Source organism: Sceloporus undulatus, chromosome 2 (assembly GCF_019175285.1).
Source record: "Sceloporus undulatus isolate JIND9_A2432 ecotype Alabama chromosome 2, SceUnd_v1.1, whole genome shotgun sequence".
Classification (NCBI taxonomy): domain Eukaryota; kingdom Metazoa; phylum Chordata; class Lepidosauria; order Squamata; family Phrynosomatidae; genus Sceloporus; species Sceloporus undulatus.
The window spans coordinates 21,492,506-21,508,512 of NC_056523.1; the positions used below are offsets into that span (position 1 = coordinate 21,492,506).

General features: G+C 41.6%; 1 protein-coding gene across 5 annotated transcripts in view; it reads right to left on the minus strand.

Moving 5' to 3' along the window:
• Window positions 1–2,596: 2,596 nt before the first annotated feature.
• LOC121923993 (zinc finger protein 883-like) overlaps window positions 2,597–16,007 on the minus strand; it is a 14,612-nt gene continuing 1,201 nt past the window's right edge. For 2 of the 5 annotated variants that reach the window (XM_042455019.1, XM_042455017.1), the window contains 5 exons: window positions 9,609–10,200; window positions 8,804–8,917; window positions 7,072–7,640; window positions 5,657–5,725; window positions 2,598–4,187 (listed from right to left, as the gene is read on the minus strand). In XM_042455019.1, coding sequence (XP_042310953.1) covers window positions 5,660–5,725; window positions 7,072–7,640; window positions 8,804–8,917; window positions 9,609–10,134 — 1,275 coding nt within the window. In that variant the 5' untranslated portion in view covers window positions 10,135–10,200 and the 3' untranslated portion in view covers window positions 2,598–4,187; window positions 5,657–5,659. Of the gene's footprint in view, window positions 5,400–5,656; window positions 5,726–7,071; window positions 7,641–8,803; window positions 8,918–9,608; window positions 10,201–11,899; window positions 12,609–15,861; window positions 15,976–16,007 lie in introns of those variants that run through there. The other 3 variants (XM_042455020.1, XM_042455021.1, XM_042455022.1) reach the window with 3 other exon arrangements.

Below are 16,007 nucleotides of genomic sequence, written 5' to 3' on the forward strand. Positions count from 1 at the left end.
TGCAACTGGACTCAACTCAAACAGAAGTTTAACTGCTGGTATGGTCTGAGGTGAAAGGTAAGTCTGAAGCTGTATAAAATATATAAGTAACAGGAAGATGGAATGTGAGAAGCATGAATCAGGGGAAGCTAGACATAGTAAAACAAGAAATGGCAAGTATAAACACTGCAGTACTTGGGGTAAGTGAGCCAACAGGGATAGGAATGGGACATTTTGAGTCACATAATTATGCAGTTTTTCTCAAGAAATTAAGATAAAAAAGAAATGGGGTAGCGTTAATAGTGAGGGGAGGTGTAGCAAAAGCAGTCAAAGATATAATGCAAATATATCTTATTGACTGAATCATGTCAATAAGACTTCAGGGAAAACCTATCAATAACCTTAATTCAAGAAGAAACTGATCACAAACTAAAACAAAACTTCTTGTTACTCACTGGTGATTGGAATGCAAAATAGGAAACAGAACAGAATCAAAGATTGTAGGAATATTTGAGCTAGGATCAAAAAATGAAGCAGGAGAGTGACAGATTGAATTCTGCAAGGCCAACAGTTTGTTCACCACAAACACATTTTTCAGGCAACCCAGTACACATGGACATCACCTGATGGCCCATATACTGTACAATGGGCCCTTCCAATCTACAGGGATTTGGTTCTGGAGGCCCTGCGGGTGGGGGAAAAGTGGATAGGTCATGTCGCATGTTATACAACGGGTGTTGGCACACGTGCATCTGCACCTCCACAGGCATACACAGCCAGTGAATATGGGGCATGATGATCTCTGATAATCGAATGTGCAGATTGCTAGCCTGCCAATGTAGGCAGACTCACTGCAATTAGAAGCAGAAAATGGAGAAATTCCATTGTCTTTGCAAAAAGAAGGCCAGAAGCAGACTGTGGCACAGATCATGAACTACTAACACCAAAAATTAGAGTAAAGCTAAAGAACACTAAACCAACCATCATACAGAAATACAACCTGAAGAACATACTAATAAAATTTAAAGATAATATGAAAAATATATTTGCACTATTATAAGGATAATTGACTGGGAGCCAAAAGAACTCTGGGCTGAGTTGTATGAATACTGTGGACTGTTAAAAAGACAAATATAGAACAAATAAACAGACTGTTATACCGTGAGAAGATATGATTCCCTAGAAAAGACAGTTTTGCTTGGTAAGTTAGAAAACAGCAGAAGAGGAAGACCACATTCCAGATGGATAGAATAAATCAAGGACCCACAGCCCTAAATCTGCAAGACCCGAGCAGAGCTGTTGATGACAGCATGAGGTCTCTCATTCATAGGGTTGCCGTAAGTCTAGGTCAATTTGATGGCAGTTAACAACAACGTATGTTTACTCCCCCAAAATTATTTATAAAAACTAAGCAATTGGTAGACATTTATGTAAGAGAATGTAAAGAATCTGATAACTGCAATTCATAGTCTAGGTTTCCTTCTCTCAGTTCTTTTTATGAGAATGAGCGCTTTGTGTCTGCTTGACACTATAGAACACTAGAGGAGAGCACATCATTCTCTCTGTTTTCCAAACCTATGGTAATTGCTTTTATTATATTTGGCTTGCTCTTAATAAACTGGCAAAATAAAACAGGTTCGTAGAGGTTCAAGCTTTTGTGGCTCCATTTGTAACAAAACAAAGAAAATTTAATAAAGCAAATTTGATTTGCCATCACTATATGAATAAACTGATCTTTTCATAATCCAAACATGGTAATTGTATGCCAAATGAAATTTACATAGTACATTTCTAAGCTCTCCTAGATGCAAATAGTAGTCACTTCTTCCCAGATAGGTTATCTCTCTCAGAGTACAAGGTAGTCTTGTACAATCGCCCAGGACAAGAACAAGTACTGGATGAGAGTATATGAAGGCTTCTGTTCCTTCTGAATGCAGGAAGCTGTTTTTATACTGAGTCAAAGCACTGGTCCAGCTAGTTCTGTCTATGGCTCATGAAGGATGAGGCCAGCACTCATCCTACTCCTATGGCTACTAGACATAATGATTATGTATTATTTCTGGTATCAGAAACAGTATGCTTCTAAGAATCAATTGCTAAGGTCTACTATACTCATGGCCTGCTTATGTTGGCTTCTCAAAGGCATCTATTGGTGATGGTAGGAACAGAATGCAGGGCCAGACAGGCCTTTGGTCTGAACCTGCAGGGCTCTTGTTATAATCTTCCACCTAGCCTGACTTGCAACAGTAGTTTTCCAGAGTCTTTCCCAGCCTTGAATCTTGTGCAGGTGTGTTTAGTGCCACTCTATCTGGCTTTGGTCAGGCCTCACCTGGAATACTGTGCCCAATACTGGGCAAAATTCAAAAAGGATGTTGACAAGGTGGAGCATGTCCAAAGGAGGGTGACCACAATGGTGAAGGGTCTGGAAACCATAGTGAGACTTAGAGAATTGGGTATGTTTAGCCTGGAGGAGAGAAGGTTAAAAGATTATATGATAGCCCTGTCTGAGTATCTGAAGGGGTGTCATGTCGAAGATGGAGCAAGCTTGTTTTCTGCTGCTCCAGAGAACAGGACATGGAACAGTGGATGCAAGCTACAGGAAAAGAGATTCCAGCTCAACATTAGGAGGAACTTCCTAACAGTAAAAGCTGTTTGATAGTGGAACACACTCCCTTGGAGTGTGGTGGAGTCTCCTTCTTTGGAGGTCTTTAAACAGAGGCTGGATGGCCATCTGTTGGGGCATACTATGATTGTGTCTTCATGCACAGCAGGGGGTTGAACTAGATGGCCCTTGAGGTTTCTTCCAACTCTACGATTCTATGATTCTACTAGTAAACTATAGTCCTTCTGTATATGAGAGGAGAGGGATAGTCACAGAGGGTCTAACAGCTACTTCTGCCCCTTCCTTTTCACAGGAGTCTTGCAGGCCACATGTAAATCAATGTGCCATTGGGGATTTGTTTCAGTTCAAAGCTTGTGTACTGTTTATTCCTGCATGGCAGGGGGTTAGACTGGATGGCCCCTGTGGTCTCTTCCTACTCTGATTCTATGAGAGCAGTACCCTGTGGTAGCTACCAGGGAGACTATCTATCTATCTATCTATCTATCTATCTATCATCTATCTATCTATCTATCTATCATTTTTCTCAATTTTAAAAATGCTTTGGAGAGTCCATGCATCACAAATGGTCTTTGGGGTACATATTTTGGAGTAAATGCTGCAAATGGAGGAGTAACAGAATTATATGGACAATTTCAATTATTTTTGCACAACAGTACCTAAACACGTTTGTTGTACTCTACATATTTTAATCATTTCTACTCTAGCCTATTAGGAGATTTTTTTTGCCATAAGAATAGTTGGGGAGGGGTCTAAATCAGAACTAAATGTAGCACCAATAAGACTATATTCAAAATCAAATTTGGCATACAATGAGATCACTTTGGATACTTTTGAAAACTGACTTAAAATTCTTGGGAGGGAAAATATTATTAATTTTTAAAACAAAATTTGATGTCCTCATTTGTAGTGCAGTCCAATGATGTGAGGTTAAAGACAGATTACAAAAAAATTAATACATGATTCAGCAATATAAAGTAATAACACATTTTTTCCCTATCTCCAGATTCCCCCGCTAGCATGGCTTCTCTGATATAAGCTAGGGCTTGCACACTGGAAGAAAGTAACTCAATGGTAAAAGTAACCTGGAGAATCTCATCAGAACTGATGATCCTTCACAGCTTATCCTGAGGGAGGTGGTGAAATGGTTGGGTCTGCCCTTCTAGGGATTCCTCTGTTTGGTATAAAGATGTCCATATTATCTGTGCGTTGGCTCCTTCTCACGAATGTGGAATCTGTGATGTGCAATGAAGTGAGAACATTGCTTGAAACATTCTCAACCATGTGGAGCTAGTGTGTTTTTCCTTGATCATATGGTTTCTAAGCTAGGACACAAGTATCAAAGAAATCTCTGGAAAGTGCTGAAGACAGACTCCCTTCTGCAAAACAATATGAAGTTTGAAGAGCTCCATTGCCTGTATGGCCTCTCTTGCATTTTTTTTTTCTGTTGCAGATATTGGAACATGATTTCTTGGTATCTCTTCAATAGCACTCTTTTTTTTCTTGAAAGCACTGAACTTTTCTTCTTCTCCTTTTTTCCTGAAAGCACTGAACTTTTTTTCTTCCAAAACCCACACACCTTTGTCACCTGTAGGAGCACAAGAACACCTACAAATGACTGAGACGGCAAAATACAGGACAAAGCATCAGCACTAAATTCTACAAACAGACACATGGTTGCCAAAAAAAATCTTATTTAAAAGAATTTACTTCCCTACTCAGGTTCAAATTAAAAATACAAGATGTCTTCCTTGTATATCAGTTTTATGGTTTAACATTATTCCAGAACATAGTAAAGGTGCTTCATCTTTTAGTGTGTGCTGTCCATTGCTCTTCTTTCTCTAACTATAATAGTATTAAAATTCTTCTAAATTAAATCTATGCACTTTAATAACATTAATCCTCTAAAGTTCCAATCCTCTACACACTCACCTCGAGTAAGTCCAAGCAGACTATAGGGTAGTTACATATAAGAGAATTACATAATTTGTGCCCCTGCAGAAGATTTTGGACTCCAGCTCCCATTATTTCTGCTCTCAGACCAATAATATCTGAAGGGCCATCACTTCTGATGTGTAGGATTACACTATTAATCAAATGGGTTTACGTGCATTTTTGGCTGTGCATAGATTGCCTTTGACAGTAATTCTGTGAATCTAGAGACAAGATCCTAACAGCCAGGGGAAGGAGCAGAAATCCCCCTCTGAGGTTGGAAATAAAGCTGAGGTCTCAAAGGAGTTGGGGGAATGATTCCCATGATGAAGTTGGAACGTCAACAACGCAGAAAGGGGGAAAGAGGTGTACACCTTTTAAAAATGTCCACGTCATTTTTTGTCAATTTTTTCTTCCAAAAGGTATCCCAAGCCTTGCAAATATCTGATGTTTGTGCCAAGTTGCCTTCATTCCATTGGTAATTTTGTGAGGAGCAAATGGATTCTTCCCCATGGATACACAAATCCATCTGATTTCTTTACCATGCAAAAGGTATGTGAGTTGAAGGAACACCTAAGCTGAGACATATTCATATTAAGCTGGGAAATATTGAGGTGCCAGAAAACATGAAGAATAAGATTTCCTTTATAAGAGAGTTCTAGAACCTGGGTCCAGATACTGAGAATGCCCTCCCTTATCCTCCACCAAACACGTCTCTGAAGACAGCAGAATGAAGAGCAGGGCTTTCCCCAAAGTACTCAAAATCTATGTAGCCTCATCTGGGAGAATGTGGTCCTTCAGTCAGCCTGCACCCAAGGAGGAAGAAAATCCAACACATCTGAAATGTCATGCTGCAAGATACCCTGGGCTGTTAAAAAGACAAACGAATAGCCCTTTGAGCAAGTTTGAAATTTCGTTAGTAGTCAAGATGAGTACTGTATACACTCATGTATAAGTTTAGAAATTTTAGTCAAAAATATTGGCCAAAAAACTTGGGTTGACTTATTAATGTATCAGTGTAAGTACTGCACCTTAACTCTTACCATAAAAAAGGAACCATCCCCTAGAGTGGCAAATAGTGAGAACTTAGTCCATCCTGGGAAAACCTAAAAGAAGCACCCTTACCTCCTATGGGGGAGCCCAATATATTTGTGTCCCTTGTACCAGTTCCATGGTCCAAAAAGAATTGGGATCCTGTGGAGCAAGAAGATATTTAGCACCAGCGGAACAAGAGTTAAGAATGCTTTGCTTTAGTTGGAGCTTAGTCTAATCCTTGCCCTCCTAGCTTCCTGCCTAGATCATTTTTTAAAAAATAAATAAATCGATCAGCATTGATCCCAGCAATATGCCAGATGAACTAACAATCTTGACTCCCTGACAGGTCTTCATCTACTTGGGAAGGAAATAGGATGGGGATAGCTTCAATTTCTACCATGTACATCTGTGCAAAATAGCATCCACTTCAATACAAATTTGTCTAAACCTGGGCTTGGCAACACACAAGACATGGGCCACATACATACAGTCTATGACTACTTTCTTGATACCTAGATAAGACCTTTTTTACCCAGATACAGTCAAGTAAAACTGTGGTTACCTGTCTGGTGGATATGGAGGGGGGGGTTGTACTGTGTGCAGATCCTAAAGCCTTTTTAGCCCCCATGGACACTTTTCTTTCAGTCAAACCTTTGTATCCACGTGGTATGAAAAATCCACAGATACAAAAGAACACAGGACTTCAAATCTTGTTGTGCCTAATGGCAGTGCAACATATGTGCAAGTGCAGCCACATACAAGCACTGCCATTTGGTACAATGGAGCCTGCTGTCCACAGATCCTCAAATCCACAGATGGTAAGCACTCGGATAGAGAGGGCCAACTGTACTAAAAATGCCCCTCATGCCTTAAAGGCACAACAGGCAATAAATAGCAATTCGGCCACTGCCCAGGCTATTTTACGCCCAGGAGAGATGTTCATGTTGGGTTTCGGTGTACTTCCGATTCAGAGGAGACCTCTCGTAGGCTTAAAACAGCCCACGGAGGCTCCCAAACCATGGCAAAAATGCCTCCCCCCCTGCATTCTTGCTAATGGGTGTACGGGGGCATTTGAGTGGAAGGGGGATTTTTTTTAAAAGGGAGGAGGGAATGCATCATTTCAAGGTAGCACAGGAGACCAACACAGTCTCTGAAAGCCAGCAATTGCCTACCCTGAACCTATCCCTCCCTATCTTTGGGTGAAGTATGCCTGAGCTGGAGCAGTACATGGTGTCCTTACTCAACTCAGTGTACACTGTAACTAAAGTATCATATTACTTTAACATAAGAGTCATAAAATCCCACAAGTTCCTCCTTTCCTCCACACTAGTAATCAAAATACAGGAACCACACACTAAATAGTTTGGTGGCCTTTCCTTATACCTAAGTTGGTTGTCTCCTCAGCTGAACATCAGGGCCAGCCTTGTCCTTCCCTGGATTTTTAAGATTTCACTAGGCACTGCTCAGTCACTTTCAGTTCCACCCACATACAATTAGAAACTTACTTTTTGCTTACAATTGTAGCCAAGAGTTTCAGGTGTCTCAGTTATGACCTCAATGTTCACTTCTGAGTGGTGTGGTGGCAGGACTGCAAAATACATATGACCCGGCTTGCAAGTGAGCACCCTGGGATGAAGCCGCTGATGTCTAATGAAGGCCAACTGATGGCGGAAACTTTTACCACAGTCAAGGCATTTAAAGGGTTTCTCTTCAGAGTGACCTTCCTGGTGTTCACTCACTTCTGGCCTGTCGTGGAAATTTTTCTGACAGATGCTGCACTGGAAAGGCTCCCCTCCCGTATGGATCTGTTCATGTGTGGTGAGCTCAGAATCACACTGAAAACTATTCCCACAAATGCAGCACACGTAATTTTCCTCCGAGAGGTAGAAGACTGGATCAGTTTCCTTATTTTCAGAGGATTCACTTTCAGTCATTCCTGACTGTTTCCAAGACTTTTCAAAACTGAGCCTTCGTGAATCAAGGCAATGGAGTCTTCCCAATAATGTCCGGTGCAATCTTGCAGGACACGAGTTCTCCTCCTCTTCATGTTCTGTTGCCAGGATGCAATCACAAACTAGAGCAGAAGCACAAAACAGATGAGAAGACTAAGAGAAGACAAGTTATAACTAGGTAAATGGCAATAATAGATGGGCATATTTTCAGAGGTAATGATCACATTTCTAGTCACATATTGTTATGGCAGCGCTTGGAAAAGTTACTTTTTGGAATGAAACACCCAGCATCCTTCAGCTGGCATAAGCAGTGACCAAAAAAAGCAATATTCTGGGGGAACAAGTCAATTCTGTCTCCCTCTTGAAAACTTTCAGTAGTTTAAGACAATATGACTGGTATGTCCTCCTGTTCTGTATGGACTATGTCAGTCACTAAGATTGTAGCATCATGGTTAAGATGTTGGACAGTGACATGGGAGATATAGGTTCTAATATCCACTGAACCATAAGATTTACTGAGTGACATTTGATCACTCACACATTACCAGCCTCATCCTATCTCACTAGGCATTTAAAGAATAAAGTGTAGAGAAAGAGCACAAACAATCCTCCGTATCCATGGATTCTGCATCTACAGATTCAATAATCCATGTATTGAATTTTTTTTTAAATTCCAAAAAGCAAGCCTAGATTTTACTATTTTATAAGGGACACTATTTTACTATGCCATTTATTTAATGGGACTTGAGCATCCATAGATTTTGGTATCCATGGCAGGTCCTGGAACCAAGCCCCAGCTGATACCACTGTACCAGGAATTTTGAGCTCACTGAAAGAAAATCAGAATATAAATGTAAAAAAAAAAATGACATGAAAATGTATCACTTAAGCTCTATATTTTGGGTTAAAGTTTTTAATTCACAAGCTTTGTATGTGAAAAACCACTCCAAATTCTGCATCCAAAACAGCCAAATTATATGCTCTGAATACACTCCAAAATATCATTGAATGTGCATACATTTCAATCAAAATATTGTAGAATGAGGAATATACAGATGACCATAGACTAAAGAGAAATAAGAGAGGAATTCAGAGCCATGGGAAAAGACACTCAAGTGAAAGATTCCAATTCCCTCTTAGCTTTAAAGCCAACAGAGCTCCCTTGGTGGCTCACTTTCCCACCAGAAACAAAACAGAAGGAACCTCCCTCTTCTGTACCTCTGTACTTGCTCCCTCCTCTTTTCATCCTGTTTTTCTCCCAGACCTGGCTCTGCTGCTCCCTCACCTTCACAAACGTTTCCTGGGTTCTCTTTTTCTTCTGCACTCTGGTGATCTGACTGCAAAGGCTCCTCTCCTGAGTCCAGGCTGAAGAGAGCATTAGCATTAGGAAGAAGAAATCCTGTTTCAAAGTGCCAGGTAGGGAGAAGAGGGGAGAACAACCAAGATCAGATGAGCAACTTAAGATTGGCTAGATTGTGCCCTACTGCCCTTTCAGTCAGGGATTGGTTTTCACACTTGGTGTTTATACAGAATCAGGTTCATTCCCCACTAAAATATCCACCTGTGCCCAAGCTGTGAAACTTTTGACCCATAGCCAAATAGAGCCCACTAAGCATCTCATTCCAGACATCCAAGCTATGCCCATTTCCCACAGTCTCCTTCCAGGATATTGATGTAATTTGCTTTGTCCTGCTCTCTCCTGCAACTACAAAGCAGTGGAAGTAACTCTGTACTGTATAAATAGGGGAAGGAAAATATCTGAATACAGAAGTCTTTTTCACCCTTCACTGTAAATTGAAAAATGGAATAAACTACTTCCCTAACTCCACCCACTTTTGGTTCTAGCCCCACCCCTCTTGGAATACACACACTCCCAGAATTCCTCAGCAAGTATGGCCAGGGGCCATGTTGGACAAGGGATTCTGGGAGTGGCCATCCAAAGATGTAATTCTTCAAAGCTCCGCCCCAATGTATGTAACCTAGACTAGGCCTGAGTTAAACATTCATGGGTACGAACCCCAACCCTGCACAACAACAGCAGGCTATGAAACAATATTTTCTGTTCAACCAGTAATATAGAATTTCCTCACTGTTTTGCAGGCTTCTGTGTCTAATAAGCTGAAAGCTGCTGCTGAAGCTTTTGCCGCAGTCAGAGCATTCATATGGTTCTTCTGTCGCAGAGATAGCTACATGTACAAGAAGATCTGAGCTCTTCGTGTTTTTATCACAGTCAGCACATTTATAGGACTCTCCATTGACATGGCAAGTGTTTGAAACCAAATCACTGCTGAAGCTTTTGCCACATTCCCGGCAATTATAGGTTTTCTCTTCCTCATGGCATTTCTGATGCTTCACGAGGCCAGTCCTGTAGCGGAAGCTTTTCCCACAATCGTTGCAGCGATAGGGTGTTTCCCCTGTGTGGATTCTCCGATGTGTGGTGACATCAGTGCTTTGTCGGAAGTTTTTCCCACACTCAGGACATTTGTAGGGTTTCTCTCCAGTGTGCAATCTCTTATGACGAACGAGGTGTGAATTGCGCTTGAAATTCTTCCCACAGTCAGGGCATGGATACTGCTTCTGTAGCCTAAAGACTCTAGGTTTTAACAAGACTTCCATGAAAAAGCTTTCCTCCCAGATGGAATATTTATCCTTATTTCTGTCAATGATAGGTTTCTTCTATAACTGTAAAAGAAAGAAGAAAGGTCCTAAAAGTTGATTTAAAAAATCAGTTTTAAAAAGTATTTCAGTTTGTTTTTAAAAGCATTCCAGGAAAAATCTCACAGTACAAAACCTAGGTACCTCAAAGGGGAAACTGGAATGGAAAGCCACAAAAGGTACCATGAGAGGTTGAATATTCATTTTTAGATAGCATATCTCTTTCACCAGGGGATCCAGTTTGATAGCTGGATATAGTTTCCAGACTGTAGTTCATACCTGTATGAACACCAAAGGCTACATAGCCCAACCAAGTGGCCTCCAGACTATAGAGCCCTGGTTCAAGATATTTGTTCAAGTGTATGGGAGAACTCTTTGTTGTTGTTCTTATCCAAGGAGAAATCCCAACATAGAATCATAGAACTGGAAGAGACCACAAGGGCCATCCAGTCCAACCTCCTGCCATGCAGGAACTCACAATCAAAGCACCCCCAACAGATGGCCATCCAGCCTCTGTTTAAAAACCTCCAAAGAAGGAGACCCCACTGCTCTCCAAGGAAGTGTGTTCCATTGTTGAACAGCTCTTACTGTCAGGAAGTTTCTCCTAATGTTTAGGTGAAATCTCTTTTCCTATAGATTGCATCCATTGCTCCGTGTCCTATTCTCTGGAGCAGCAGAAAACAAGCTTGCTCCATCCTCAATACAACACCCCTTCAAATATTTATACAGGGCTATTATATCATCTCTGAACTGTCTCTTCTCCAGGCTAAACATCCCCAGCTCCCTAAGTCTATCCTCACAAGGCATGGTTTCCAGGACTGCCACCATTTTGAGCGCCCTCCTCTGAACACGCAACTTCTCAACTTCCCCAAAATATTGTCATGACTAGGAAAAGTGCAACAGATATAAAACAGATGTTTTTGCACTTGAGACTCTATATTTATTGCATGTTTCTTTGTTTGCTCACGGAAAGGAGCCTTTCAGACCAACTTCTACTTGGCTGCTGTTCACTCCCTCTACTTTTTTGCAATGGAAATTGGGAAATATTTCCTGGGTTATTCTGATGTGATTATGTCCTTGCTGGTGAATAGGTTATTTTTTCCCATCCTTCATTATAAGCTGGAACAGAAGTAACCTATGAGTTATTACGTCCTCACTGGCTCAACTCCCACCCCACATATGCTGCGAAATGATTGAATATCCTTAAAACTGTCTTCTTAAAATTCCCTAGAAAAGGGGTGAGCAGAGAGCACTCTGTGGGCTACAAGAAGCCCTTGTGCCCTATTTGAAGTCTTGTGCTTTGCCTGGAGTAAAGAATATTTCTTTGCCTGAAGTAAAGAACATTTTTCTGTTTCCAGAAATGTACAGAAGCGGCAGTTTTAGTCAGATATGGATCATAGTTTGCAAATCTCCACAAAATGTCACACCCACAAAATGTCACAAAATGAAACTGAAAGTAGATTGGAAGCTACTTTCAATTTTGAGCTTCTTCTCTCTCTCTTTTTGTTTGCTTTTACAGGGCTAGTGAACTCCAGTAAAGGTAATCAAAACTGAAAACTGGCTATTGCAGTTGCAGAAAGAGCATTAGAAGGTGAGCATATGGAGAAATCTAGATTCAATTTCTCAACTTTGATTCCCGTTTTTTTAAAATGGGAATCATCATCTGCAAATTAGAAAGCATTGTCTTGATTCATATACAGTCCACCCTCACCATATGTGCCCTCACCGTAAGTGGTTTTCAGCTTATGTGGACGGCAAGTGGCAAGGGATAGAAGCGCACTGCTATGTAAATGAACGCGACTCCAGCATATGCAAAATTTGCCTTATGCGGGGGGGGCCCTCCGGAACGGATCTCCTGCGTATGGCAAGGGTGGACTGTAATTAGTGCAAAGTTGGAACTTCTTAAGGAATTGTTAAATCAGCAGTCTCTTTCTCTCACACAACTCTCTTTGAAGTTTTGTTGCTCCACAACGGCCACTTTAAGGCCGGTGTACTAGGAGGCTGAAACAACCTCACTGTGGTTTGTCAATCCTGCCATTTTTTAATGTCTTATTTGGATTCATTTATTCATTTGTGACGAGATTAGCCTGTTTACTCTATAAAGAATGCATAAAGTACTTTCTGCATTTAATTCTCCATCAGGGGGATTTGAGATATACCTCAAATTCTGCATAATTAGAACTCTGGAGAGCTATGTGTACTGTATGTATCCCTGAAGTTCTATATACTACTCTACAATGGACCCTTCCTATCTATGGGGAACTGGTTCCAGTCTCCCACCACACCCATGGATGGCAAAAAAGCAGACGGTTGAGCTCCATATTATTCAGTGGCAGAGAAGTGTACTTGGACACATCAGCACATCTACATGCATAAATCTCCATTGAATAATATAATAAATAATAATAATAAATTTTTTATTTTTATCCCGCCCTTCCAGGGATCAGGGCGGCTAACAACAAGATTAAAATACATACAGTGCAGGAAAAGTTAAAACCATAGAACACAATAACAAATAAAAAGCCCCTATAGCCCAACCTCATGGCCACGGAAGAGGAGGGAGGCCCACAGGATATTTATTCGGGGAATGCCTGCTGGAATAGGAAGGTTTTGAGATCCTTCCTAAATTGGGCCAGGGTGGTAGATGAGCGGAGCTCAGTGGGCAGCTTATTCCAAAGGGCTGGGGCAGCTATGGAAAACGTCCTCCGCGAGGTGGAGGCTAATCTGGCCCCAGGCACCTTCAGTAGTTGCTGCCCAGACGTTCTGAGGGTGCGAGGCGGAATGTACGGGGAGAGACGGTCCGTTAGGTATCCTGGGCCCAAGCCATTTAGGGCTTTATAGGTAATAACCAACGCCTTATATTGAGCTCGGAAGCGAATGGGCAGCCAATGGAGGTCCCTAAGAACCGGTGTTATATGGCTGGTCCTGGGAGCACCAGTGACCAGCCGGGCCGCCATATTCTGCACCATTTGTAGCTTCCGAGTTTGGTATAAGGGTTGCCCCATGTAGAGTACGTTGCAGAAATCCAATCTCGAGGTTACCAGAGCATGTACAACAGTTTCTAGGTCCCTCTGGGCCAGATATGGGCGCAGCTGGCGGATCAGCCGAAGCTGATAACAGGTGCTCTTGACCGTCGCATTCACCTGAGCAGTCAGGTGAAGCGACGAGTCAAGAAGCACCCCCAGACTGCGCACGGAGTCCTTCACAGGGAGCGTGACCCCGTTCAGGACAGGTGGAACCACCGCCATTCCTGGACCAGGAGAACCTATCACTAGTACCTCCGTTTTCTCTGGATTCAATTTGAGTCGGTTTTCCCTCATCCAGCCCATTACTGACTCCAGACAGGCCGCGAGAGGAGAGACGCCATCCCCAGTCACTGCATCAGTCGGAGACATAGAGAAAATGATTTGGGTGTCATCAGCGTACTGATAACCCCGCGCCCCATGTCTCCGGGCCATGGCGATCCACAGGCAGTCAAATCCACATCTCGCCAGCCTGCCAATACTGTACTAAGAATCCACTGCATATGTCTGATGAAGTGAGCTACAGGTTAAGTCTTCCTTATCCAAAATGCTTGGGACCAAAAGCATTTTGTATTTTGGATTGTTTTTGGATTTTGGAATACCTATATTTGAATGTTTGGAATATCTGTATTTATATCTTGGAGACGGGATCCAAGTCTAAGAACAAAATTATTTTATGTTTAATATGCACCTTATAAAAGGGATGCGGTGACTTAGTGGTTAAGATGCCAATTCTGATGATTGGAAGATCAGAAGGTTGGCAGTTCCAGGCCTGAGTGCTGCATGATGGGATGAGCTCCTGTCACTAGTCCCAGTTTGTGCCAGCCTAGCAGTTTGAAAGCATGCACAAGTAATTAGATATTCAGGTACCACTTGAGTGGGAAGGTAACAGCGTTCAGTGCAGTCATGTTGGCCGCATGACCTCCAGAGCAGTCCTTGCACAACGCTGGCTCTTTGGCTTAGAAATGGACATGAGCACTGCCCCCTGCAATCAGCTACGATTAAACATTCATGTCAAGGGACTACCTTTACCTTTACACACCTTATACACATAGCCCATTGGTGATTTTATACATACGGTGGGCCCTTGGTATCCATTAGGGTTTGGTGCCAGAACCCCCCATGCATTTCAAAATAGATGGAAGTTAAGGTCCCACTAAATAGAATCATGCATTAAAATGGCATCCCTTATATAAAATGGCAAAATCAAGGTTTGCTTTTTGGAATATATATATATATATATATATATATATATTCAAGCTGTGGATGGTTGAATCCATGGATAAGGGATCTGTGGATATGGAAGGCCAACTACAATATTTTTAATAATTTTGTGCGTCAAACAAAGTTTGTGTACAATGAGCTGACAGAAAGCAAAGATGTCACCATTTCAGCCACATATGAAAAAAGTTTTTTTTTGTGTGTGGTGGTGGTGGTGGTAATATTTCAGATTTTGAAATAACCAGAGAAAGGAAATTCAAATGTTCATAATATTTTTTCAAGTTGTCACAGGACTTTACAGTTTTTATTGCATTAGACTACCAAGGCTATCCCTTTGGCATTGACTGATTTTTTAAAAAAGAAACTGCAGGAAAGCATGAAAAAAGACCTACAAAGTGCTTTTTAGTGTCCGTGGTTAAAAAACCCCAGAGCAAATTGTTATCAATTCTTTGTAGTTTAGTGAGATCGCTGATATTTTTTGCCAGAGAGCACTACTACTGTAGCTTGACCAAAGCTTTGTAGAAGAGAAGTTAAAATCCCTAAACAAACTACATATCCTAGCATTCCTGAGGGTGCAGGCATGGCAGCTAAAGCAGCCTCAAACTACTAGAACAGCACAACTTCTAGCATTGGTTTAGATCTAGAATTAGATGCTGGGCAACTTTTGAGCACTCAAGGATATCCAACAATTTGTCAAATGGTGAAATGTCAGAAAAAGCATTGGACACACTAGAATTGAAATGGGAATTATTACATTTTCTGGCTTCTTACTGATTCATGGGGCTTTGTTTTTTATTGTTTCACAGGTAAACAAAAGAAAAAAACATGAGCTCATGGAGTGATGGGAAATAGCGCAAACCAGGGCTCCCTTGAGGCCCATCAGAGTTACCTGTCAATTTTAAGAGGTTATGCTCACATCCACATATTATGGATGGGGGACATGGAAATCTAGCTGCCTCCAATCATCCCTCTCATAGCAGGATGGCATTGCCACTTATTTTACTTCCCTACCCTTGCCTGGATTATATTCATTTCCTGGAGCAGAGGGTACAATACAGGTCATGCCCCCTCTTTTTTTCTGTCTCCTGTCTCGGCCATTTCTAATTTCTCTCCCTCATGATGCACACCCATGATGCAGCGCTGAAGGAGTACCATAAAGCCGCAGCGCTGCAGCTATCACAACCTTTGTAGGTCGTAAAAAGGAGCCGCTTTTGGCACCCTGCAACGGCCAGATTGGGGCTGCGGCGTGCGGTTGTCACAGCTCTGATCTGGCTGTAAAAGGGATGGTCTCTTTTATTCAGAATCCCCAAATCCAAGATGTTCCAAAATCGCAAATCATCCACATGGGTGGCTGAGATAGTGACACCTTTTCTTTCTGAGGGTTCAATGTACCCAAACTTTGTTTCATGCACAAAATTATTTAAAATATTGTGTTTACCATTACCTTCAGGCGATACGCATACTGTGTAGACAGAACACACAGGAATTTCATGTTTAGACTTGGGTTCCATCTCCAAGAAGTCTTGTTAGGTGTATGCAATATTCCAAAATCCAAAAAACTCCAAAATTCAAAACGCTTTTGGTCCCAAG